This window comes from Delphinapterus leucas, chromosome 1, assembly GCF_059928025.1.
Source record: "Delphinapterus leucas isolate spDelLeu-1000000601 "Yukka" chromosome 1, BTC_Dleu_Yukka2, whole genome shotgun sequence".
NCBI classification, from domain to species: Eukaryota; Metazoa; Chordata; class Mammalia; order Artiodactyla; family Monodontidae; genus Delphinapterus; species Delphinapterus leucas.
The window spans coordinates 40,157,367-40,183,652 of record NC_143129.1 but is presented as its reverse complement, the minus strand read 5'-3'; the positions used below and the strand labels follow the sequence as shown (position 1 = coordinate 40,183,652).

The 26,286-nt window shown below is 40.1% G+C and overlaps 2 protein-coding genes across 3 annotated transcripts in view; both read left to right on the top strand.

Moving 5' to 3' along the window:
* RBBP5 (RB binding protein 5, histone lysine methyltransferase complex subunit) overlaps positions 1-19,801 on the top strand; it is a 35,809-nt gene extending 16,008 nt beyond the window's left edge. Inside the window, exons 4-14 of one of the 2 annotated variants that reach the window (XM_022593664.2) lie at positions 4,267-4,407; positions 5,210-5,372; positions 6,558-6,667; positions 7,729-7,848; positions 7,937-8,090; positions 8,188-8,259; positions 8,897-9,014; positions 10,315-10,384; positions 11,135-11,364; positions 12,104-12,181; positions 17,726-19,801. In XM_022593664.2, the coding sequence (XP_022449372.1) occupies positions 4,267-4,407; positions 5,210-5,372; positions 6,558-6,667; positions 7,729-7,848; positions 7,937-8,090; positions 8,188-8,259; positions 8,897-9,014; positions 10,315-10,384; positions 11,135-11,364; positions 12,104-12,181; positions 17,726-17,754 (1,285 nt within the window). In that variant the 3' untranslated portion in view covers positions 17,755-19,801. Of the gene's footprint in view, positions 1-4,266; positions 4,408-5,209; positions 5,373-6,557; positions 6,668-7,728; positions 7,849-7,936; positions 8,091-8,187; positions 8,260-8,896; positions 9,015-10,314; positions 10,385-11,134; positions 11,365-12,103; positions 12,296-17,725 lie in introns of both variants that reach the window. The other variant, XM_022593663.2, reaches the window with a different exon arrangement.
* A 120-nt stretch (positions 19,802-19,921) lies between these two features.
* On the top strand, positions 19,922-24,162 carry TMEM81 (transmembrane protein 81). The gene has a single exon (XM_022593666.2). It carries the CDS (start codon positions 21,320-21,322, stop codon positions 22,148-22,150), a length of 831 nt encoding a protein of 276 aa, XP_022449374.1. The 5' UTR covers positions 19,922-21,319; the 3' UTR covers positions 22,151-24,162.
* The last annotated feature ends 2,124 nt before the right edge of the window (positions 24,163-26,286 follow it).

Below are 26,286 nucleotides of genomic sequence, written 5' to 3'. Positions count from 1 at the left end.
TGTGTACATATGATATATATAGTATTGCTTAGTATGTATGCATCATAATTATTTAACTGTTCCCTAATTTTTGGTATGTGTAAGTATACATGAGAGTTATGATCTGTAGTTATATGCATTTTGCATTTTTCTTTGATTCATCCTCATTTAGTATATAACTTTGTGTATTACTTTAATTGTTGTGTAGTATTTGAACATGTTAGGGACTAAGAAAATTTCACCAAAGAGAAGTTTTGGATAGGCATGATAGCTGTCTTCAGCTATTAAAGAACTGACATGTGCAAGACAGAAAAATTGACCTAAGGAGAAGAAGCAGGACTGGTAGGTAGTGAACGGGATTTATAGGGAAACAAATGTTACCTTAGAATAGAGATGAGCTCCCAAGCAGAGGTGCCTGTGGATGGGATGGACTGCCCAGGAAAGAACTTACCAGTGGGACTGGCCCTGCTTCGGCTTGCCGTCTCTTCACAGGGATGCTACAGAAGATATTCAGTCACTGGATAGGGGCCGTAGGTAGAATGAAATGATGTTTAAGACTCTAAGATATTAGACTTAGTAAAGACCTGTCTGTTTTTTGGAAAGAAACAGTACTGTCAGATGTGAGGATGTATGAGAATCCCTAATTCTTGAATTTACGGAATTTGGAATTGAAGAATGTATTGTTAGTTTTAATGGGAAAACCCCTCTTAGTTTCACCTCTGATTATAATTTAATTTCTAAAAATAGGTTTCCCTCTATTATAACAGAAATACAAGCCTGCTATGAAAGAAAAAGTTATTAAAATGCAGAGGGTTTAAAGGAAAAATGGAAATATAGCTAACATTCTGTTTTATAGTCAGATTGTGCTAAAATGCTTGGGGGAACAGCAGCAGAAGCTGTCCCTTGTTTCTTCCCATTCCCAATATGCCAATAATGTCCCATTCCCAGTGTACCTCCATTCTTTTGGTTTGTTTCTCTTGATATTTGTCTTCATATTTCTAAAGTATTTATGCATATTCTTAGTTTGTTAATTTCAAGAACTTATCTGTGACTTTTTATTACAGTATATGTGAGCTTTATCTCACCCTTTTACCCTCCCATCATCTACTGAAATTGGGTGGACCATTGGCTTTTTTGTTATCAACCCTCAAGTTACAGTATCTGTAGGCATCTTCTTTTTAGATTCTCCAGAAGGATCTTCTAATTGACTGGGAGTGTCCTAGAGGTTGTGGGAGACACAGGCACCTGAGTCCTTTGTATGCAGACTTGAGCTTAGTCCCTCCACATTCACTTCCTCAGTTTACTCCTGCCTTCCTCTGCTGTGAGTTACAAGTCTGGGAATACATTTATCTTGTCTCTAATATAATTAATGGTTTTTGAGCACTTACTGTATTGCACTGAGAGTTTTTTATGTATTAATGTTAAGTCTCTCAAGAGTCTGCAGGTAGATACTATTATTTCCATGTTATAAGTGAGGAAATTGAAGCTCAGAAAGGCTGTATAACTTGCCCAAGATCACACAGCTAGAAGGTTGTAATGTCTAGGCTTGAGCATAAATCTGACTTGAGCCTCTGTTCTTAACCATGAACTGTGTTGCGTCCTCTATGTTCCTCAGCAGCAGCTCCTCTTCATTGCAAAATTTGAATAAAGACTGATTTTAGGTTTCTTTTTCTGTTTGTCTCTTCTGTTTTTCATTTCTCTGTTTTCTTTTTTGCCTTTCTGTGGGTTACTTGAACTATTTTTAGAATTCCATTTTGATTTATCTGTGGTATTTTTTATTCTTTTATTTATTTATTTATTTATTTTTGGCTGCACTGGGTCTTTGTTGCTGCTCGCAGGCTTTCTCGAGTTGCGGCGAGTGAGGGCTACTCTTCGTTGTGGAGCACAGGCTCTAGGCGCGCGGGCTTCAGTAGTTGCAGCACACAGGCTCAGTAGTTGTGGCTCGAGGGCTCCAGAGCACAGGCTCAGTAATTGTGGCGCACAGGCCCAGCTGCTCCGTGGCATGTGGGATCTTCCCAGACCAGGGCTCGAACCCATGTCCCCTGCATTGGCAGGCAGGATCTCAACCACTGCTCCAGCAGGGAAGCCCCTGTAGTATTTTTTAGTGTATTTCTTTGTATAGCTTTTTAATGGTTGCTAGGTATTACGTGGTATATACATAACCTATCATAGTCTACTGGTGTTGACATTTTACTAGTTTAAGTGAAGTATAGAAACCTTCCCTTTACATCCCTTTACCCTCCCTTGTTTATAGTATAATTGTCTTAAACATTTCCTTTATGTATATTGATACCTATATAACTTATAATTTTGGCTTCAAACATCAAAACTCTAGAAAAAAGTATTTAATTTTTTAAAACCCTTTTCATTATTCTTTCTTCCTGATGTTCTAAGATTCCTTCTTTTATTGTTTCCTTTCTGCTTAGAGAACTTCCTTGAGCCATTCTTTTAGGGTAGATCTGCTGGTGACAAATGCCTTGGTTACCCCTTTGTTCTTGAAAGTTAGTCTCTCTGGATGTAGAATTGGGGATGACAGTTCTTTTCTTCCAGCACTTGAAAAACTGTCACTTTCTTTGGACCTTCATGGTTTCTGGTGTGAAATCTACGGTCATGTGAATTATTGTTCCCGTAGGTAACGTGTCATTCCTCTTTCTGCTTTCAAGATTTTTTTCTTTGTCTTTAGTTTTCAGAAGGTTGTGTCTTGGAGTGGATTTCTTTGAGCTCATCCTGTTTGAAGTTTGCTTAGCTTCTTGAGGATGTGTGTTTTATATCTTTTGCCAAATTTGGGAAATTTTCAACCATTATTTTTTTTCATGTTTATTGGAGTATAATTGCTTTACAATGTTGTGTTAGTTTCTGCTGTACAACAAAGTGAATCAGCTATATGTATACATATATTCCCATATCCTCTCTCAACCATTATTTCTTCAAATACATTTTTTTTTTTTTTTTCGGTATGCGGGCCTCTCACTGTTGTGGCCTCTCCCGTTGCGGAGCACAGGCTCCAGACGCGCAGGCTCAGCGGCCATGGCTCACGGGCCCAGCCGCTCCGCGGCATGTGGGATCTTCCCGGACTGGGGCACGAAGCCGTGCCCCCTGCATTGGCAGGTGGACTGTCAACCACTGCGCCACCAGGGGAGCCCTCTTCAAATACTTTTAAGCCTTACTCTCTTTCTTCTCTCCTTCCAGGACTCTGATGCCATGGATATTAGATATTAGATATTTTGTTATAGTCCCATAGGTCCCTGAGGCTCTGTTAATTTTTTTCATTCCATTTTTTCTCCTATTCAGATTGGGAATTTTTTATTCTGTCTTCCTCTTTTCCATTGGCTGCTGAACCCATCTTTTGAGTTTTTTATTTCAGTTTTTATATTTTTCAGTTCTAAAATTCCCATTTGGTTCTTTTCTCTATATTTCTATTTCTTTCCTGAGACTTTTTTTTTTCCATTTGTTTCAAGCATGTTTGTAATTGCTTGTTGAAGCATTTTAATGATGGCTGCATTGCAATCCTTGTCGGGTAATACTAACACCTGTGTCATCTGTGTGTTAGCATCTGTTGGTTGTCCTTTCCTAGTCCTTTGGCTCTTCTGGAGACTTTTTTGTGTGTGCCTATTGATGCTAATGGGTTGTTGGCATCTCCGTCACCCAGTCCAGGATATATGAGGCAAAAAGAAAATCTAAGGACCTCACTGCTGTGTCGTTCCTCATATCCTGTAGTCCCTAGACAGTCTGTCTTCTCTTTACCTTTTTATGTTTGTTTTCTATATAATGTTAGGATGTTTAACTGTACTTAGCAGGAGGAATTAATTCCTTCCTTAATTCTTTTCTTAATTATTTTAAATAACAGATACCTGTCTGTACTGGTTCACTTATACTATGATAGTGCTACTTCTGGGACAACTTCAGAAAGCTCAACTACTCCTCCCCCTCCCCCCAAGGGGAAGAAAACCTGCTTTTTGTTAAATCAACACTTAAGGGCCAGCTGATTTTATACTTTTCTAAAATGTTTGAGTCTCCCTTTTTTCACTGAGCCACTTGTACTGTTATCTTGAACTGTCAAGAGCTTCTATTACTAGATATGAAGATGTCATGAAAACATTCTTTTTTATTGCTTAGTTAGGAAAGCTTGTTGTGGATTTGAGTATATGTTTAAAAAATAAAGAAGAAGAAACGTTGGTGACCCATGCAGTTAGGGCAATAAGTGTGACTCATGCTTTTTTATCTATAAGGGTGATATGATATACTTTAACTTAGAATGTGTGCTAAGTTACCCTTTTTCCTTCTCAGCTGGAGTCGAGATGGTCATAAGCTCGTGAGTGCTTCCACTGATAACATAGTGTCACAGTGGGATGTCCTTTCAGGCGACTGCGACCAGAGGTTTCGATTCCCTTCACCCATCTTAAAAGTCCAGTATCATCCGCGAGATCAGTATGTTTAATCTGTGCTATTCTCTCCTGGGGTGGGTCTAATTCTATCTCCAGGCTCATGACAATTTCAGTTTAAGGTTTTAGGATGCAAAAGCCCACATCTCTTCAACCTCTTCTATATAAAATAATCTTTCCAGATTATCTGGATCTAGTGAATAGATTTTAAAGAGACTGTTGTAGTATATAGTTAAAAACTGGCCTATATTAATTAAGGCTTCAGAAATGGGCAAAGGTAGAAATAAGTATAATAACTGTTCTTTACCTGGGGTTTTCCTCCAATTTGAATTTCTTTAGTAGGGGAAACGGTTCATTATGAAAACTATATTTAAGAAAAAGAGTCACCCATCATTCTATTACTGAGATATAACTATTTTCATTTCTCTAGGTTTTCTTTTAGTCAAGTTCTCTTTAAGTATAAAGCTTATTGTGTAGTGCTTCATAACTCACAAAGCACTTACTAGCTCACAAAGCATTTGTCTATTAGATGTACACAAATATGTATTTTTACATAGTTTTAATTAGTATTTTGCCTTTCACTTTATTTCATACATATTTTACCAGTTTGCTACATCTTCATATTTATTTTTAATAATTACATTTTATCTTGTCAAGGTAAGATCTCATAACTTTACTCAGTCATCTCCCTATTATTAGGAATTTAGAGTTTAGGCTTTTTCACTATTTTAAATATGCTTGGGCTGGGAGAGTTGAAGAGGTAGTAGATAGGAATTACAGAAAAGAGCAGAGAGTCAGCCTTCTGATATCATAGCAACAGCCAATGTACTATTCATATTTTTAAACAGGAACAAGGTTCTCGTGTGTCCCATGAAATCTGCTCCTGTCATGTTGACCCTTTCAGATTCCAAACATGTTGTTCTGCCCGTAGACGATGACTCCGATTTGAACGTGGTTGCATCTTTTGATAGGCGAGGAGAATATATCTATACAGGAAATGCAAAAGGCAAGGTAAGCGTAGAAGCTTAGAAGCTGGTGAAATATGCATCAGTCATCCTGTGCATTGGCTCATTTCATGTTTGCTTGTTCTTTCTTTGAAATTTCTTTTGTCCCTTGACTACGCATGCCTCCTGCCTGTGGTAAATATAGCCTATTTTTCTCTCATGCCTTAATAATTTCTGTTCTTTGGATTTAGAGCAGTCAGAGGTTATTTGACCTAGAGAAGGATGGGGGGCCTTTACTGGATGCTAGTAATGAAAGGCCATTACTAAATTACAAAATTTAAAAATCATATCATCAATGGAGTACTGCTGATAAAATGTCTGATACCTTGGTCTGCAAATATTGTATATTTAGGCTAGCTTAATCTGTAGTTTTGTGTACTAAGAAGTTGGATTAGGTGAGCTTTAGGGTCCTTTTCAAGCTTATTAGAGTTTGAGTTCCAGTGCACTTTGATTTTTTTTTTTTTTTTGACTGGGACGTGTGGGCTAGTACAGTTTCATGGCTGCTTTAGAGAGTGGCAGGTGTTTTTTTTTTATTGTGGTAAAACGCACTTAACGAAATTTGCCGTCTTAACCATTCTTAAGTGTACAGTTCAGTGGTGTAAAGTGCATTCACACTGTCGTGCGGTCATCACCATCGTTTATCTCCAGAGCTCTTTCCATCTTGCACTCACCTTGTACTTACTAAATAATAACTTGCTATTTCCTACTCCCTTTCACCCCTTGGAAACCATCATTCTACTTTCTATCTTTATGAATTTGGCTATTCTAGTACCCGTATAAGTGGACTCATCCAGTATTTGGTTTTTTTGTGATGGGCTTACTTCACTTAGCATAATGTCCTTAAGATTCATTCATGTTGTAGCATGTGTCAGAATTTCCTTTCTTTTCAAGTCTGAATAATATTCCATTGTATGTATGTGTCACATTTTGTTTATCTGTTGATGGGTACTTGGGTTGCTTCTACTTTTTGACTCTGGATAATGTTAAACATTATCTTTTAACAATAGGTTAAGACAGTGTCCTTTAATTGAAGAGGTAAAAGGCAATAGCAGTTGATCAAGTTGGATACATGGGAATAGAGATATTTATATTAATATTTTCACCCAGTCTTTGCCCAGTTTCAGAAACAGAAGTCAAATCTAATTACTGTAAGTTATCAGAATACTTATTATTTTTCTCTTTTAAACTTTAGATCTTGGTCCTAAAAACAGATTCTCAGGATCTTGTTGCTTCCTTCAGAGTAACAACTGGAACAAGCAATACCACAGCCATTAAGTCAATAGAGTTTGCTCGGAAGGGCAGGTAAGTGAGACCTGTCTTTTTAGAGACAGTTTTAAAAGTGAGTAGAATGCAAAAATACATTGAGATTCACAGTTTTTGTGTATATTATACTTAATTTTTTTTTAAGTTTACTTAGAAAATAGTTATAGAAACTGTCACTATCTGGTTCTTAAGTTTATAAGATGTACCGCTTTGAGCCAGCAGTCACATCTTATCGGGAGGTTAACAGGCAGTTCCTTTACAGAAAAGATGTGTGAGTGGTCTGCATAGAACCAAAATGTCTGGCATATGGTAAGCACTGGGTAAAGGTGAGCTGTTATATTATAATCAGAATTGATATCACAAATTCACATAGTAACTGAATATGCACTTTACTTACATAAAACCTATTTATTTACCCTTTTAATTTCAGATGTTTTTCTGATAAATTTGATTACCCAGCTAGAAGTAGATTTATGTATCAACAGAAACAAGAAGAAAATAGGTTGTCAGTAAAAGAGTAACAGTCATCCTATTTTGTATGGGAACCACCATACATACTTAGAGGACATTCATGTTCAAATTCTCTTGAAGCAAGAGACAGTGAAGTCTGTAAGAAGGTGGTAAAATAACTTGTATTTTAGACATGTTTCCAACACTCAGTGTTATCATAGTAAAAAATTGGGCAATCCAGAATGATATATTTAATTTATTAACTCATTAAGAATATACTGTATATAAAGCAGGCCAGAGGAATGAAGTATTTATATATATTTAACTGTAAGCTTGTGAATTCGGGAAACTGGTTTCAATTTAGAGGTTTTGGATTTTAGTCAAATACTGCTGATTAGTTTGTGCATCTAGGGTTCAGGGATTACACAGGAAGGGAAGTAAAGCGTTTTCTCACTTCACGCTATATTTTGGCTTGGAAGGTGGCAAGTAGATATATCAGTAGTCTAGTCTATTACTTAGATTTTCACTCAGTCTCTCCCTGATTTGTTAGTTGTCTTATGGTACTGTTCTAAGTAACTGGTAGCCGTGGAAAATGTTAACAGGAACAGATTCTGACCTCTGGTGTTGATATTTTTTTATCTTTTCTGTAGTTGCTTTTTAATTAACACAGCAGATCGAATAATTAGAGTTTATGATGGTAGAGAAATCTTAACCTGTGGAAGAGATGGAGAGCCTGAACCCATGCAGAAATTGCAGGACTTGGTGAATAGGTATGTATCACAACCTAGAAGAATATGTGCTAATTCATGGCCTGGGGTCAGGTTCTGGTTCTATTTGGGTACTTTCTTTGTCCTTTAGGACCCCGTGGAAGAAATGTTGTTTCTCTGGGGATGGGGAATACATAGTCGCAGGGTCAGCCCGGCAGCATGCCCTGTACATCTGGGAGAAGAGTATTGGTAATCTGGTGAAGATTCTCCATGGGACAAGAGGAGAACTCCTCTTGGATGTAGCTGTGAGTAGGATGAGAGGTTGCTGTTGTTACTTATGTAATACAGAAAATCTTGGATTCATCCTTAGAATTGATTTTTCTTTGCTTCATTAAAATTTAGTGGCATCCTGTTCGACCCATCATAGCATCCATTTCTAGTGGAGTGGTATCTATCTGGGCACAAAATCAAGTAGTAAGTATTTTTCTGGTTTAACTGCTTTGAAGCTAGATACCCTTTCCTTTTATCAAAGAACTTTACAAATAGTAAGCCCAAAATTACCTTATATATTTTCTTTTCCATATGATTCTTCTAATTAAATAGTTCAGTGCATCTAGTTTTGCTTTATTTTAATGGTAAGGTCTTGGTCCAAAGTCAATTTACCAGCTCTGTTTTCAGGGAGAAAATCTAGTGTACTTCCTGGTACGTTTTTCTGTTGCTCATCCGAGATAGAGTTTTCTTGTGCTTGTCTTATTTTCAGCTCAGTTAGCTTCTGTTTTACATCTTGGTTTTATTTTGAACACCTTTAATTAAATTTGTAATCAGTGTACTCAGAAGAAAACTTAACATTTTACCTCAGAATTACATCTTATAAAGATTAAAGAAGGCAGTTATTTATGAAAGAACTACAGTTAATACCATGGAATGTTTAAGATAGGAAATGCCTTAAGGTAATAAAACTGTAGACACCTAATTTTTATTATCTGCCAAATTTGATCTCAGAATTTTGAGTCTTGTTCATGGTCAGTCCTTTTATTTATATCATTAATGTCTAGGTTACAGACTGCTGCTTTCTCATACAGTTAAGTAGTATGTTTTGTTTGTGGCATAGGAAAATTGGAGTGCATTTGCGCCAGACTTCAAAGAATTGGATGAAAATGTAGAATATGAAGAAAGGGAATCAGAGTTTGATATTGAAGATGAAGATAAGAGTGAGCCTGAACAGACAGGTAATATTTCTCAATTGCAGGTAGTATTTCCCAAAGGAAAAATGATTGTTTTACTCAGTACTCGTTCTTAATTTGTGTTAAATTCATTTCAGCACTTAGTCTAATTTTTCTTCCTAAGCTTACACAGTTTTGGCAGCGTTTTTAGAATATTTATTTGTAAGGCATTGACTCAGGGCTTACATGGGCGTTACTAGGGCTCCAGCAGCTCTCTTCACGTTTCACTTTGTATTTCCTGACTAATTGCAGATGGTTAAATGAGGATTTGCATGGGGCCCCTAACAAAGCCACCCACACACGCTGGGTGCTCAGCTGCTGTTTGGGTATTGTCACTCCTTTGTCAGTAAGATGAAGGTAAAGAGCATGGGCTCTGGAGTCAGACCGCCTTGGGCAGAATACTTATTCTTTAAACCTGAACTTCCTTTTTTGTAAAACAAGGATAACAATAGTACCTGCCTTTTAGCGTTGTGGGGAATACATGAGATAATTCATGTAAAGGGCTCACTATAGTGTCTAGGCCATAATGAGCATTCAGATGTTCTCTTCTACTATGATTATGATCATGATCATTGTTATTTTTATCTCTTGGCTTCTGAACTTCTAGATAGGAAGTTACTTGAGAGTAAAGATTTCACTTTATAGCCCCATCGTTGTCTAAACACAGGGCTTTGCGTCTGGCAGGGGTTTGTGTGTATGAATGCTTAATGTGCCCAGTTGGCACTGTCAGCTTGAGTAATTAATGCCACGGGTCATTGACTGCTGGGCCACTTGATGGTGTCAGGAATCGGGGAATTGGGATTGAAATTAGTTCTCTTCAGCTTGAAAGTGCTGGTCCTCACTTTTGTGATATTAGATAACTTACATGCCTCCTGTGCCTTAGAAAGACCGTCAGGGCTGCAGTATATTCTGGATTGTATTAGTGTTATTGGACTGTGTTGTACGACGCCTTCCCAAACTTCCGCAGAAGTTCTTTCTCCTTCCCATCTCCTTGGCACATTGCACATACCTTTACTGTAGCACTTACTGTATGGAACTGAAATTATCTGTGTGTATGTGTCTCCTCAGTTAGACTTCTAAAATTTTTACTGAAGAACCGTTCCCAACTTTCTGGGGCATCGCTCTATTCCCAGTGCCTAGCGTGTGGTGGAAATTCAGTAAATATTTGCAGAACGACTAAGTAAAACAAACTGTTTGGTTTTCCTCCTTTGTTTCTCCTGGATTTCAGTTTATGAAAACCATAAGCTATATGTAAAGAGCAGTCTTCTACTTCTTCTCACACCTCTGCTATGTTTTTGTCCTGCAGGGGCTGATGCTGCAGAGGATGAGGAAGTGGATGTCACCAGTGTGGACCCTATTGCCGCCTTCTGTAGCAGGTGAGCTGCCGCTGAAGGCTGGGCCTGGGGTGCTCCTCCTCCTCAGTCTCTGGTTGTGCTGCTCAGTTCCCCGGCTCTTCCTTCAGGCCCATCTGCCTTTGACCTCAAAGAGATAACTCCTTTGGTGTGCAAGAAATCCCTTCCCTTCTCCCTTGATAGAAAAATCTTAAGAAAGTGAAATAATTTGTTTATGCCGTTTATTTTTACTACTGATTTTATTAATCGTGTTGTCTGATTTCCTTTTTAAAAAGTTTATTTCTTTCTTTATTTTTGGCTGCGTTGGGTCTTCATTGCTGCGCACGGGCTTTCTCTAGTGGCGGCGAGCGGGGGCTACTCTTTGTTGTGGTGCGCGGGCTTCTCACTGCGGTGGCTTCTCTTGTTGCGGAGCACGGGCTCTAGGTGCATGGGCTTCAGTAGTTGTGGCACGTGGGCTTCAGTAGTTGTGGCTCACGGGCTTTAGAGCGCAGGCTCAGTAGTTGTGGCGCATGGGCTTAGTTGCTCTGCGGCATGTGGGATCTTCCCGGACCAGTGCTCAAACCTGTGTGCCCTGCATTGGTAGGCGGATTCTTAACCACTGTGCTACCAGGGAAGCCCCTGTCTGATTTCTTTTTATTTGTCTTGGCTTTCTTGAAATTTTAGATCCATACCTGTTGCTTATGGTTAGATGATTCTGCCCTAGAGGAAGGGTTCATGGTTTAAGCAACTTTCTCCTCTTTTTCCCTATCCCTTTTCTGATCCTGTTCCAAATAGTGATGAAGAGCTGGAAGATTCAAAGGCTCTATTATATTTACCCATTGCCCCTGAGGTAGAAGACCCAGAAGAAAATCCTTATGGCCCCCCACCGGATGCAGTCCAAACCTCCTTGATGGACGAAGGGGCTAGTTCAGAGAAGAAGAGGCAGTCTTCAACAGATGGGTCCCAGCCACCTAAGAAGAAACCCAAAACAACCAATATTGAACTGCAAGGAGTACCAAATGATGGTAAGAGCCACATTTTCTCTCCCTTGCCCGACAGATGCCACTCTCCAGCACAATCTGGTAATTTCCTGTGTGGGTGATTTTCCCTTAAAGGAATTTTCCCATGAGTCTTTTTTTATAGTGCTTTACAACTTTGTAATAATTTCATCTGCTTCACTTCCCTTTTAAAATGGGGAGATTCTGCCCTCAGTACTTTGCCTAAGATGACATACTTTAAGTCTTCTGACATCTGGCTCAGTTTGTTTAAATACCCTACCTCTCCCCCAAGGTTCTCATTAGGTAGTAAAGTACTAGTCAGACTTGGACAACCTTAATTCTTCCTACCTACTTCTACAGTCTGACTCTAGAAGCCTTTTTAATTACATGGTTGAGTCTGGATTCTTACCCTGGTCTGTCACGTACCAAAGCCCATTCCCTTTCTGCATTCACATGCCAGTGTGCACATGTGCATTCCTGTTGTGGCTTGTGTGATAAAGTATCAGTGTGTCTTTGAGCTACCTTTTCCATTTAGAGCTGCTGTGGCTTCGTATGAATCACATAGGCCATGTGGCCAAGGAACTATTTCTCATTTAATAGCCACTCTTCTATAGTTTATAATTAATAAACAAAACAAACTTTTCTTCTTGTATTAGTGGACCTGAGATGCAAGAGCAGAATTCTTTGCTCATGGATAGGTGGCATGGCACATGCTCAGTTGGGGTGATGTGTGGATTTCTTTCTTTGCCTATCTGTCCTTTTACAGAAGTCCATCCACTACTGGGTGTGAAGGGGGATGGCAAATCCAAGAAGAAGCAAGCAGGCCGGCCTAAAGGATCAAAAGGTAAAGAGAAAGATTCTCCATTTAAACCGAAACTCTACAAAGGGGACAGAGGTTTACCTCTGGAAGGATCAGCGAAGGGTAAAGTGCAGGCGGAGCTCAGCCAGCCCTTGACAGGTAAGGACACATTGGGAGCACTGTCTGGCTTGCTTCGTGGCCTTGCTTTGTACAGCCCCTGACTCCGTTTAACTGCAGCATTTTTTCCTTCCTTCCCTCCTTTTCCCCAGTGGCAGATATTCTCTGAGTTTTAAACTACTGCCGAGGGCAGGCTAAACCAGATTTGGCTTAATTCAGTGGCTCTTAACCTTGGGTCTTTAACCAGGTTTCAGGGGGATCTCCATTCCCTTGGTCTTATGCAAAATATTTTATGAATATTTTGGGGGGGAAGATGCCTGTACATTTCACTGGATTCCTATAGGAATCTGTGACCTGAAAAAGGGTAAGAACCCCTGGTTTAATTCATTTTTTTAATCTGTGTTTGCTCCTAGGTTTTTTGTTTTGTCTCAAATGAAAGATCCAAACAGATAACCAGAAATATGAGCTTCTTTATACAGCCCTTGACTATTTAACTGTAGCATCTTTTTTCTCTCTCTTCAAATTGTTCAAATCCCAGAGGTGGTGTTTTTCTCTCTTTCAGTAGTCTAGAAGCAGTGATGGAGTTGTTCGTAGTACCATCATGTTAAGGAAGAAGATGAGGTGTTTTGTTTTTTTCAAACAGGAGATTACCAAAAAGACAAACTTTGTAGCTTCTTAACACCTAAGCCTCTTGAAACTTACTGTTTTCTCACTTCTATGTAACTGAGGGATTTTTATTGGAGGATAGAGAACAGTTTCAATTTCCAGTCAAATACTTGTGAATCTAGGCTAAATGGTCTTTTGTTTGGAAAATAGTAAGCAAACTCAAGTTCATTTCTGCTCAGATATTGTTGGGTTTTGGAAACTTTTTGTTTTGTTTTATATTTAGGCACTGCTTTAGTTAATACATTACTCTCAGTTTTCTGTGGCTAGGTCAGTAGATTCAGAGGCAGGACTAACAAAATATCAGTGTTTGTGTTTAGGGTTTTTTTCCCACCACTTTAAAATTTTAATTGTGTTAATCCAAATGTGATGATATGCAAAACAGAGTTCCTTAAGCCGGTTAATCATTGTGAACATGAATTCTCTTCTGCAGAGAAGCTGAAACAGACTCAATTAGTCATCATTTTGAGTATTCCCCCTCAAGTTCACTAGATTTAGACTTTCATAGTCCAACACCATACCATTGGAGCACTAGCATTTTTTTTCCCAGCGACAATATTTATGGTACTCCACTGATAATCAGTTACCACCTCCACATTCAGTCCACTTAGGGCCATGTCTGTATATTTTTAAAAATAGCCTGGAAGAGTTATATGGGCATTGCCAGCAAAGATTGCATGTCAGTAATTGACTAATGTAAATAAAAACCATCCTTCCATAACCCACTTCTTGCATAAGCGGATGCCACTATAGAAGAAACAATTTGAAATTCAAATAGATTTCCCTGGCCCCAAGAGCTGAAATGCTTCAGGGTGATTTCAAATGTAGGCAAACATATTGAATTAATTGAAATACTCTAAGACATACTTTCCCAGCATTTCAGACTCTATCTGTAATTAATCATTTGCTTTTTAATACTAAGTGTGTGGCAAATAAACCATTTGGAGTTTTTAAAAACTAAAATTTTCTCTCTATAATACAGTGATTTCAACTTTTAATTATAGCTGATATGGTCACTAACAGTTACTAAATATTTTTGACATTTCTCAAATTGGGTTTTTGTCAAAGGTACCATGAAGTACTGTTACATTTTACAGCTTAGAGTATAACAGCAGTGGTATTTTTTAGCTATGCTTCAAAAACATCTAAATGAGATGTTAGAAAGTTTACTTAGCCGTAAAGGAATGGGCCTTTTTATTCCCTGAAGTTTTCAAAATACTGCATTGAAATTTTGATCTATGTGTGAAATACATAGTGTTTGTACATATCAGCATTTCAAAACTCCTTCTAGCAAGACTGGATATCATTATCAATGGCCTATTAGAAGTGTATTCCCACTCACTTGGCTGACAGGCTAGAACTTGTGTCTTGAAACAGCAGGGTGCTTCAGACTGGATTTTTATTTTCTTCATTATTGTTATCAGGGACTTGAGTTGGTCAGCCTTAAATGCAGGCAGCTGTTTTAACGGCTTCACCCTTTGAAAGGACTAGAGGAGACTTTTACATAACAAGGCCAGGGTGATGATACGCTTTCTGATAACAGACAAAACAACTGTCTAGATTACTGCAAACATTTTACCAACTTCTCATGATTATCTGCATTGCATACTTCCCCGTGTAACCTCTACTTCCTTCTTCCCATTTTCTTCTTCTCTTGCCTTGGTTCCTTGGCCTTTTCCTGAATGGAAGTCTCCAAAACTGAAATGGCCTGATCAAACTCCCGAGTGTGCTGAGGAGCAGGATCATTAAAAAACCTCAAAAGAGGCATTGCGGTTTAGTCCTGACACTTCATCAGAAGGGCTTTTAGCCACTAGCTGCAGTGTGGTTTGGGTCTTTATGAAGGCTGTGAGCCTGGGGGAGAGTGCTGAAACTGAGTATCATATAGCGCGCCATTAGAAGTCTCAGTTTCAGGACAACCTGTCATACCTTTTGTGTGGGTTTCTTTGGGCGAGGGTGGCGCTTCATCCAATACCATTTTCAGCTTGGAGGGCCCAGAGCAGGCAGAGGCTGGCTGACACATGCTGTTCATTTTCACATAGCTCCCCCAGGCCTCTGAGGTAATCAAAACTCTTTATGTCTCATGTTCTTCCACACCTTGGAGAGTTTCAATAAAAAGCAGCATGCTGTCACTGTGGATTTTCCACCAGATATTAAGAAATGAATCCTGATCCTCAGTGGCTGAGGCTGAGCCATCTTCAAAGATTAGTTCAGTCTGATGGGTGTATTTATAGATTCAGTGCTTTGTGGACCTCCCCGCGAATGCCCTGCTTTTGCATTAGAGCCAAATCATTTGAAGGCAGATTGTAGGGGCAGGCTACTGCTCAATTTAGTTAAATGCCAACTGTTTGTTAATATCTGCAATTCATCAGTTACTGAAGAAACTGTTCAGTAAGCCCTGGTAGGCCTGACAAAGCTGCTGTAGTCTGTTGCATGTTGCAGCAGGAGATTATGCATTTCAGGCGACAGTTGGAAGACACACAGACCGCCAATAGAAGTAATCTAGCCATCTGGAATCTGAGGCTGTCGAAAATTCTTCCCTATGAAACAGCTCATCAGTACTGAACAGTACCAGTTTACTCATATCCACGAAGACACACTTTCTGTGATGAGGGAGGACCAATCAGTGAAGCTTAAGGGTAACCCTGAGCTGAGGACTTTTCAGAAAGTCCAGATCGACATAGCACCATCTATCAGATTCCCCCTGGTTACTGTATTAGATACTCTGCAGAGGACAGTCCTCAGGGTCGAAACTTGAGATGTGAGCAGAGCCACCAGTGTCCCGGTTGCCCTGTGACCGCTCAAAGATTGCCCTAGAAGTAGGGCTCCTTGGCAGTAAACACCCTCGGTAGCAAGTGTGACAAAGTTGTGGTCTGTCACATATGTGGTCTAAAGGCCTTGTGGGATGGTGGGCATGAAGGGAATGGTCTGTTGAGGCCAAACCGAGCAGAGGTGCCACTTCTGGGGGCCGACAGGCCCTGCGCCCCTGCCTTTGGCTGCACCACTGCCCTCCCGGTGCTGGCCCTCCACCCTGGGCCTCTGAACTGTGTTCTGTTCACTTGCTGAATCTGATTGTTTTAAATGATTGGTAGGGGCTTCCCCCCCCTTTTTGAAAAATGATCAGTCTCTCAAAGACTAATTTATGAATTCCTGCTAAAATCATATTTTTAGATGGCTAGTTGGGTATTCTCATTCTGTGTGGTCTTAGTAGCTGACTAAGGTAATGTTTGAAAATTAAGTGTTTTCTCAAGCCACCCTGGCTTGGCTGCTTTGGGGAGGTACCAATAACAGCTGTTTACCATGAGCTGAATTTTTCTTAATTTTATATTACTGGAGATTTCTATCATGTTGCGGTTAAATAATACTTGGGGCAGATTTTTAAGTAGCCTGGAGATCTTCTGCTTTGTTGCTGTTGCCGTGTATCTTATCTTGCTCACAGACTTGCTTGCTCTGGTATTGGTTTGTTGCCTGATGCCTCAACAAGCTTTGTTTTTGGTCTGTTCACAGGAAAGAGAGCGATAAAGAAAAAACATTAACTGACCTCAGATAATCAGTATAATAATGTAGCTCATTAGTCATCTTGAGTGCCCATTATTAATGCAAGCCACTTTTTCCTCTCATGAGTTAGGCTTAAAATGTCAATGTTGTCTTTTTTTAAACTGTTAAACTAGATTGGTCAGAGTACCTGTGGAAACAATCAGAGAAACTAGCCTTAAAGTGTTAAAGGCCTGTTACTGAGTCCTGTGGAGTAGATTCTTTTATCTCACGATTTTAAAAAAAGTCAATTCAAGAAGTTAATTATTACATTTTATGTTGAAAGATCTGAAAAACAGATGCTTAAATATACTTTTTATCTTACTGAACTATATAAAGTTTAAATTTGATTTTTAACATGTAGCATCCAGGAGAGTTTGTATCTCATAATTTCAGTCTCTTCTCAGGCAAATTGGAATTTATTTTTATTGCCAGTTTTCATCTGTGCTTGAACTTATTTAAAATCAGGTTAAAAGCAAGGTTTATAAATGGGTACTTTTTTTTTTTTTTTTTTACAACTTGGGCAATTATTTTTAACCATTTTACCTTCAAGTGGAATGTTCTTCCCCATTCCAGATGACACTGGGAGGACTTTCTTCACCTTGATCTCTTTTTACACTTCCTAGTTAATATTTCACAGCAACCCATTTAAGGATGTCCCTCAGAGATTGAACAGCTTCTGTGGAGTAATCAGGGAAGTGTTCATTTGATTTTACTATTTAGGATTTTATTTATTGATCAGTTGTTGGCGCATAGAAATGCCGACAGTAGTTTTCATTAAAATTTCACCATATTTGGGATTCTGAGGAGCTGAGAGTATCATTTAAGGAACAAGGGTGTTTGGAAAAGGGTTTGTTGCTCACCGTTAATCATTTAGTGGCGAATTAGTTTAGTATATGAAAGATCGAAAGAGGCAGTAGTACCCTAGAATTTCCTTTCCTCTACTTACTGCACTTTTTGGAATGTGAAGCATTGTATGTTAACACCTTGGAGAATGGTTAGAAGTTTGGAAAATGTGTAGAAGTCTGATCATTTTGCCTTTTTTTCTCCCTTCGGGGCAGTGCTGAGAAAAGTACTGAGGGAGGGGGGGTGGGGTTTGGATTATTTGTTGCTTCAGTAAAGAGTAATTGGGAGTTGGAGTTGGTTTTAACTTAAAGGGGGGAAGTTCTTAGCCCATGTGTGCTTGTAATGCATCATCCAGCATCTGTATTTGTGTTCTTGAAAGTAACTGGTGTAAGTTGATGCTAAAAGAAATCTTTTTATGTCTCATCTCTTTAGCAGGGGGAGCGATCTCAGAACTGTTATGAAGGCCCTTGAAGTTCTTTGTTCTTCCCTACTTTGCCATCGTGTGGCCTCTGGACACTGTGGTCAGTCATTTGAGATTGACTTTAATTTAAAACAAAGGCCTCTGTCTTCCACCCAGGAGGTGGAAGGAGTGAATTTTATGTTTGAATGAAGAATTGAATTAAGGAAGAAGAATATATGTCCCCTTCCCTTTCAAGCATAAGTCCAAATAGGCTCTCAGGAATGAGGATTTGTGAAGACATCAAACAGGAGTTTTGACTCATTTAAACTTTAATGCTTGTTATGTTGCTGGAGAAGAGATTCCTGTTTTGCTTGTCTGTCTTTACTGTACCCAGCACCATTTCGGCCTGTCATTTCCTATCTCCTACTTGCCTTCCCTCCACAGTGCACGTCCTTGAGTGACTTGTTCTTATCTGAAATTTTGCTGCCTGTATCCTAGAAAAACTTCTGTTGCACATTCTTTCTTCCATTTTTAAACTTACCCACTCACCAGATACCTCCTATATTTCCATATTGTATTACAAAGATGGGCAGAAAAGAATGCTGGAAAGATTTCAGATTTTCCAAAAGGAAAGAAAGATAAGAAAGGCCCCCTCTTTGTTCATATACTGTAACATTTTGCTCCAGAAGTTGAGCTATAAGAGGGTCAGGTTTTTCTTTGTATCCTTTTCATAGCATGTTTCCCTCCAGTATTGGTTCATTCTCGTTAATCATGGTTTTTGAAGATAGCTAGGTCATTTGTCTCCAGCAAAGAATCATCAGTAGTTTATATTGCTTTACCTGTACTGGCTTCCAGAGCCAGAAACAAACCGAGGTGTCTCTCAGCAGACTTCTTTTTTACTGGGGGTGGGGGAATCTATGCAAGGACTAAAATAAAACCGTCCAAAATCAAAGCAATGACAACACAGTTCAAATAAAAAAATCTAAGAACCTTTTTTTTTTTATCATTGCTCGTGGACATCTGTCCTTCCCATCAGTCATTGCATTTCTCCTCCTTGTATCCATACCCCTTTTCCTTCCTACATGTTTCCAGTCACTTCCTTTCTGTGAAAGGTTGCTTAGCTTTTTAAAAAAAATTTTTAATTTTTGCTTTTGCTGTTCTTTGTATAAAAAGTAGCAGATTGGATGGATGTGTACACTAGGTGTTTGAAATTCTCTGAAAATCCAGAGTGAAGAAACCAGGTGTGGAGGGGCCTCTCCAGCCTCTCTTGAGCAGAGCTTTGAGCTGACTGGAAGTGCTTAATCTGGATCATCATTTTCACAGTATTTTCAAAGGAGAGTTAAACACTGTGCTTGTTGGGAAATCTCTGTCAGTTGGTGGTTGCTCCGATAGGTAGCCAAACGAGGTGATTGCCTTTTGGATTTTAGCATAGAAATCAAAGTAGAACACATCAACAAGAGCCTCTTCCATTCCACCTTTAGAACCAAAATGTTCAGTAGTTGAAGCAAGAGCTCTCCCTGAGTCAGTGGCAAAATGTCTATATTTTTAGATGCCACTGCTTTTTCCTCAGATGCTCATTTTGTGAATTTCATTTCCTGTTTCATATTAGACCAGTGGTTGAGATTGGTAGGTGGGTCACTAGACATGTTTTTGTTTTGCAGACATTATTTCCGTTTTGTTTCTCTTTGTACTGTACAGTGCAGTAGTATGCAAACTGTGTGATACAAGAGGTTTCTGCCTTATTTCCACATGCAGAGTAGCTGGGTGTCCTCTGCCTGAGCGTTGGGATGTTCAAGCTCTGTCCACCTCCTAAACCGGCTGCTGAGAAAGTCAACTTCAGCCACGTCAGAGTGTCTCTGGCAGCAGCTCCTAATAATTATTTATGCTTTTGGAATTTTTTTCAGCTCCTAAAACCTTCTGTCTATTTCAGTTTGATTTTCTCGATTTGTACAATATATGCATATTCTTTTTCCCTTTTGTCACCTGCCCACCCCCCAGTGTTTTGTTTTCTAATGTTCTGTAGTTTTGTACGAGATGAGACTTAGCCTTGGGTACTTCTTGCTGAAGCTTTAATGCTTTGTAAATAAAATCTGATGTTTATTAAAGAACAGGTGTAGGCGTGTGTTTGTAGACACTGATCACTTCTGAAAGTCACCGGCCACTTCACTCTGTACAACAGAAAATGCAGCTTACTTTGTTGATATTAGATCTTCTCCGTGTAGAAATAACAGCTGGAAAGGCTAAGGAGTGGCCAGGTAGTCCAGATACCTGCCTTTGGACAAGAATATAAATAAACAATTCAAGCAAAAAGTTAGTGAAAAAAGGATCATGTAGGAATGCCCTCTCTTCCAATTCCTTAGCTCAGTAAGTGTATAACTACTCTGTAGAGGCCTCAGTGCTAGGAGACGTTGTGGAGCTTACAAAAACCCTTGCCAGGAAGTTCCTGCCTTCCAAGGACCTTTCTTAAAGTGTAAGTACAGATAAATTCCTCTTCATTAGCACTTTTTCTCCCTAGATTAAATAGCCTTGAAATCCATCGAATACTTATTGTCTCCTAAAGAATAAGATGTTTCATAAAGTCTATTTAAGTCTTTGATTTTAATCATCTCCAAATCTGAGTGTCTACTTATTAACCCTGTTATGTGACTGAGAATCTTTTTTGACATCATAGCTGTTGCATAGCAACTTTGACCCAAGTGAATGATGAGCTCCTTTCTCGTTCTGTGGGGTTGGGGGGACTGGACTGAGAGTCAGGAAGAATTATGTATCCTCTCCCCCAGAATATATCGTCGGTACCCTTAGGAAGGAAGAGTGCCTAGAAGTGGGAGAGGAGCTGCATTTAACATCGCCTGTCTTGCTGCTAAGCATTGATTCTAAAAGCCCGTTTGGCTCTTGCCTTCATGAATTTTCATTTCTTTTTAAAATTCCTTACACACTTTACAAAGTGTTTTCATGTACAGTTTATCACTTTTGATGCTCAAAGTGACCTTCCTGAAATAGGCAAGGAGGTCTTAATTTACAAAGGAGGAAACAAATTCAAGAAGGGTAAATCACTTGCCTCTCAGTCCAGAGTTCTTAATCCTTTTTATAGAAGGTTTAGGAGCATTTAAAGTTAATAATAACTTAATTCAAGTTAATCCTCCCTTTTTTTTTTTAGACTTGGTATTTGATTTCTTATTTGGGCAGATTTAGCTGGTATTTTGAAACCTTTGAATTCAGAGCCTACAACTTGGAGGGGAGGGGAAAGGGTGAGGAATGGTACAGCTTTACTATGCATTGAGGTAATTTGGAAATTCACTTCAGCTTCTGAAGTCTTCTCATCTTTGTTTCCCAAGAGGTGGATTTAAACGCATTGAAAGGATGGGAAAAGAATGAAGACTGGTAAGGTGGTTGTTAACAAGTAGTGATAGTAAAGCAACAACCTTGTGACATTTTTTCTGCCGTGTGGCCTCACCTGTTAATAAGGACTGGACTTTTATTAAGTTGTATTGTTTTATTGACAATGCATGCATCATATCTTTCGACTTTGAAGGCTCTCTCATGTCAAAGGAATTAAATTATGTTGTGGAGGATTTAGCTGGAACACGTCGGGTGTTGGCTGAGGGTGGTGAAATGCCTACTAAGACATGAAGACTTTGGCCACTAGTTTCATCCTTGGGAACCTGGTGTTGGCCTTCTATCTACCTTTGGTGGTGACTTTACCTAAAACACTGGCCATTCCTGAGAAACTGCAAGAAGCTGTGGGGAAAGTTATTGTCAATGCCACAACCTGTACTGTCACCTGTGGCCTTGGCTATAAGGAGGAGACCGTCTGTGAGGTGGGCCCTGATGGAGTGAGAAGGAAGTGTGAGTCTCAGCGCTTGGAATGTCTGACCAACTGGATCTGTGGAATGCTCCATTTCACCGCTCTCATAGGGCAGGAATTTAAGCTGAGCTGTCTGAGTTCAGACCTCCTGGAGGTTGGACAGGAAGCTTTCCGATTCACCTGGAGACTTGCTCGGGGTATCATCTCGACTGATGATGAAGTCTTCAAACCCTTCCGAGCCAGTTTCCACTTTATAAAGTTTCAGTCCGCTCAGGAGTATGACTCTGGGACCTACCGGTGTGATGTGCAGCTGTTAAAAAACTTGAGACTTGTCAAGAGGCTCTATTTCGGGCTGAGGGTCCTTCCTCCTAACTTGGTGAACCTGAATTTCCATCAGTCCCTTACTGAGGATCAGAAGTTAGTAGATGAGGGCCTGGAAGTGAATCTGGACAACTATTCCAGACCTCAGCGCCCACCGTGGAAAGAGAAGGTGACCATAGCTGTGGGGATAGGAATTGCCAGTGGTGTGACTGGTGGCGCGTTGGTGAGCATCGCCCTGTGCGGTGGACTGAGGGTGATCCACAGCAGTGCCATCCTTGAGACCTTACAAACCTTGCTGCTGAAGGGCTGGCTGCTCAGGAAGCCAAACTAGCTTTTCAGGGGAGTGTTCTGCCTGCCTGATTGTGGATTAACTAAGAGGGGGGCTTCCACTACCAAAGGAGTGAGTGGGGGTTGTGATGCAGGGCAACATCATGGTAGCTGTGGGCAATATTCCCTAATTCTGTGTCCCAGATGGATCTCTTCCAGATCTTCCCTGCCCACTAGGTACCCAGGAAACCTGACTGCAGGCATCTCCCTGCTCCTGGGAAGAGTTCTGTCTTCCAAGTTTGCATCATTTTCTACCCTTTACAACTTGTGTATGCCTCCCTACCTTGATCTCCCTTCTGAGCAGTATAATCATGTAGAAGGATATAATAGCTTTTCTAGTGAAAGTGTTTTTTTCCTCTTCAATAAAAACAATTCCCAGTAGCTGTTTGGAAACCTAACCTTTTCTGCCCTTTAGTTTAAAATTTCTTGCAGTTGTTTAAATTGTCCCATAATCAGTCTGGTTTGGGGTTAAACTTACACCAGCGTTTTTAGAATAGACATTGAACATATCGCTTTGTTGGGGGCATATGCCCATTTGTGGCAGAGCCGAGGGTGTTAGTAATGACTTCTGACTCAGGTATGTAAGAGACAGTCACTAAATGTTAATAAATTATTTGCACCCCTTATACACTCCCAGGTGAAACCTTTGTGCTCAGTGCTAAGTTGAATTCCTGGTGAAACACTGGATTCTTCAGCTGGTAGATTGCCCCTGAACAGTTCCTAGGCTTGCTCCCTGTTCCTGTCCTTCTAGCTCTTTCAGTGCCCTGAAGCTTGTGCTGCTGGAGGTTTCTTACAGCAGCCAAGGCCCCGTAACGGAGGACTAGTACCTTCCTTCCTCAACAGGAAATCCAATCTTAAGACCTTCAGAGGCCATTCAGACTGTGTCTGAGATAATTGGCTTGGCTTGTGGAACTATCAGGGAAATTGCTCTTGGGCTGCCAGCTGAGCTAATTCTATATGAGAGAATTAGCATTTCTTCCCCTCACTTTTTTCTCAGCACAGAGGAAGTAGCAGAAACAAGACTTAGACCAGTGGTTATCTTCTCTGGCCGTGTGTCTGAATCACCCGAATGAGCTTTTGAAAAGATTCCTGAGCCCTAACCTGAGGATGCTAATTCAATTTAAATTATGACCAGTGGATCTCTGTTATTTCTTCTATTTTATATTAAAAAAAAAAGTCCAACCCATAGAAAAGTTGAAAGAAAGGTTTGATGACATCCACAGACCCTTTAACTGGATTGCAAACGTTTTGCTCCGGTTCTCTTCCTCTCTAAATACATATTGATTTTATGTGAAGCACTTGAAAGCTAGTCACAGACATTGTGACGTTTTACCCCTAAATCATGTATGCATCTCCTAATAAGGACGTTCACCTGTATAACTACAATGACTTCATCACACTAACAGTTTCCTAATGTTACAAATAGTTGATACTTCATTTCTCCCAATTTCTAAAATCTTAGAACTTTTAACTTAATGTTTGATCTAGGATCAAATGAAGGTTCACGTATTACATTTGATTATTATTTCTCTTAAGTCTTATTTTACAACAGATCCCCCACTTTTCTTTTTTTCATGACGTTCATATTGAAGAGGCCGTTTGTCTTGCATAGTGTCCCACAATTATTTCCTCACGATTAGATTCCTGAGGAATGAATCTTAAACATTTTTGACAAGAGCCCAACGAAAATAATATGTACTTATTGCATGACCTCGGGAGGCACAATGTCAGGGTGACCCATGGTTGATGATAAGCTTGATCGTTTGGTTAAGGTGGTGACTGCCAGATCCCTCCAGTGGTGTACCTGTATGTGTTTTCCTTTTGTAATCTGTGGAGTGATGCTTTGTGATTATCTGGTTTCTAAAAAACGTTCACAAGCGTTTTAGAATCCATTCATGGTCTTTGCCTTATTATTACGTGCTGGGGATTGCAAAATGATGGATTCTTTAAATTCATTTTTGTATTTATTACCCTGTATTTTTCTGTACAGAAATGCTATTCTTTTTATTCTTCTGACGTTTCAATGAATTCTCTTTTTTATTCAGTGAATTATATATAATCCATTACTGTTGTCATATTTTTGCTGTTCAGATTGTTCCCAGTTTTGGCCAGAAGTCCCTTCAAGCCAACTCCTTTGTCCTTTTGGTGTGGTCCCACTTGACTTTGAGCATGTCCTTGCTATAGCAAGATGCCTCAGATGCACATTTGGACTTTCCTTTCTCCAAACCTGAATCTCCAAGGGAGATTCTCCGAGGGACTGTGTTTCTCCAAGGGGCTCTTGTTCCTTTTAGTGGGGGGAGTAGTATTTAGAAACCATGGTCTGGGTGCTAGATGTGCTCATTGCCACTGGGGAGTCACTGCTTCTAGGCTGTTTGAGTGTCCTAGGTATATGTAAGTCATGAGTTCAGAAGCATCTTTGTTTTTCAGAAGTTTTGTAGGTAATTCTCATATATAGCGAAGGTTGAGAACCACTGGCTTAGACTCATGCATAGGGAGTCTTTAACTATTGCTCTTATTTTGAAAAGATCTTAAAATTTCCACACACCCTATCACCCATTCTCTCTACCTCAGATAGGATGTTACTCAGAAGACCTGTCGTGTTCCTGCTATTGACTGTGTAATGGAGCAAGCTAACTGAGCCTTATCTTTGAAACACATGATTGTGAGGATCAAATGAGATCCTGTGAGTAAAACGTCTCTGTAAACTGTGAAGGACCAGACACGCATGAGTTGGGAAATGTCACTAATGAAGCTCATTACTTCAGACTTGGACACTTTGCTGAAGCAGTCAGGAGAGAGCTTGCTCTGCTTTGAGAGAGGACTGTAAAACATTAATATTACATTGCCGAGGAGGGTTGAGGGGTACAGTGTTTCCCATTTTACAGATGGAAAGACTGAGACCCAAGAAGAGCTAAATAACTTCTCCAGCATACTGTTGTAAGACGGTAGTCGAACAGGGGATGGAATACTGTACAGCTCTAGGTTTACAGCCCTCTGTGCATTGGGCTCTTGAATTTTGACTCTGAGGATGTGAGGGGATTGAACAGGGAAGAGAACAAAACCCCCTCAGATGTGTTAGTGCAGACCAAAACCCAATTTAGTTCTTTGAATTCTGTGCATGTGGTCTGCCTCTGGAGGATCAAGGAGATGCTGCCTGGACTAAGATTTGGGCTCCAGAGTGGCCAGCGCTCCCGATGAGGCTGTGTGGTAACTACCACTATCTATGTGGCCCCGTCAGGGGCTTGTTGTCAGCCTGGGCTTCTTGTGCTGAACAGGCCCTGGGCACACAATTCAGCACCGAGTAGTGGGGCCTCTGCTCGCCTTGCTTTCCCTCTTCCCTGAAGAAAGCTGTCAGGCTCAGTCAGCACGGAGCCCTACCTGCTTTGCACCAAAAGAATTGAACACTTACACAGCTGCATAAGTGTATCACGCATCTCAGGTGTAATAGAAGGTGTGATAAATGTTGAATGCATGGTAGTGTTGCAGCTGGAAAATGTGACTAGAAATTCAAATTCTTTTGGTTGTTGTGAACAGAGGCTAGAGGCACCTTCTCACCAGGTGGGGGTCACTATGTCTCCGCGGGGAGACGACTTGTACTGTTGAGTCAATACAGGTATCCCCCGCTTTTTGAAAGTTCACTTTCCACCACTTTGGTTTTATGAGAAACCTACGTTAGTACCTGTTTTCGCTAACTGAAAAGAAATCTGAAGGGTTTTTTCACTGTTTCAAAAAAAAGGTAATTGCTTCTTTGCTTTTACACCGTTTCAGCTTAACGAAAGATTTCATAGGAACACTCTACTTTTGAGGAGCGGGAGAAACCTGTACCTCAAATGTCTTAAAAATCAGGGAAGCTTGGAGCAGTACCATCAGATGAGCACTGTTTACTGCCCATCCTGTTAGGTAAAGCCAGCCAGACTAGGAGAATGCCTGCTCTGCTGAGGCCTGCCTTAAAGTTGCTTGGCCTAATTTTTCTCCCCTCCCAGGACTGAATGAAGCAATATGGACCGTGTGTTGTGACTTCCTTAGAGGTGACTGTGTGAAGGCTGAAGGTGTTGGGTAAAAGCCTAGGGTTAGAGAACAGGACAAGGAGATACTCTTTAGTCTGAGGATAAAAACACCCACAGCTGGTGCCAGCTGCCT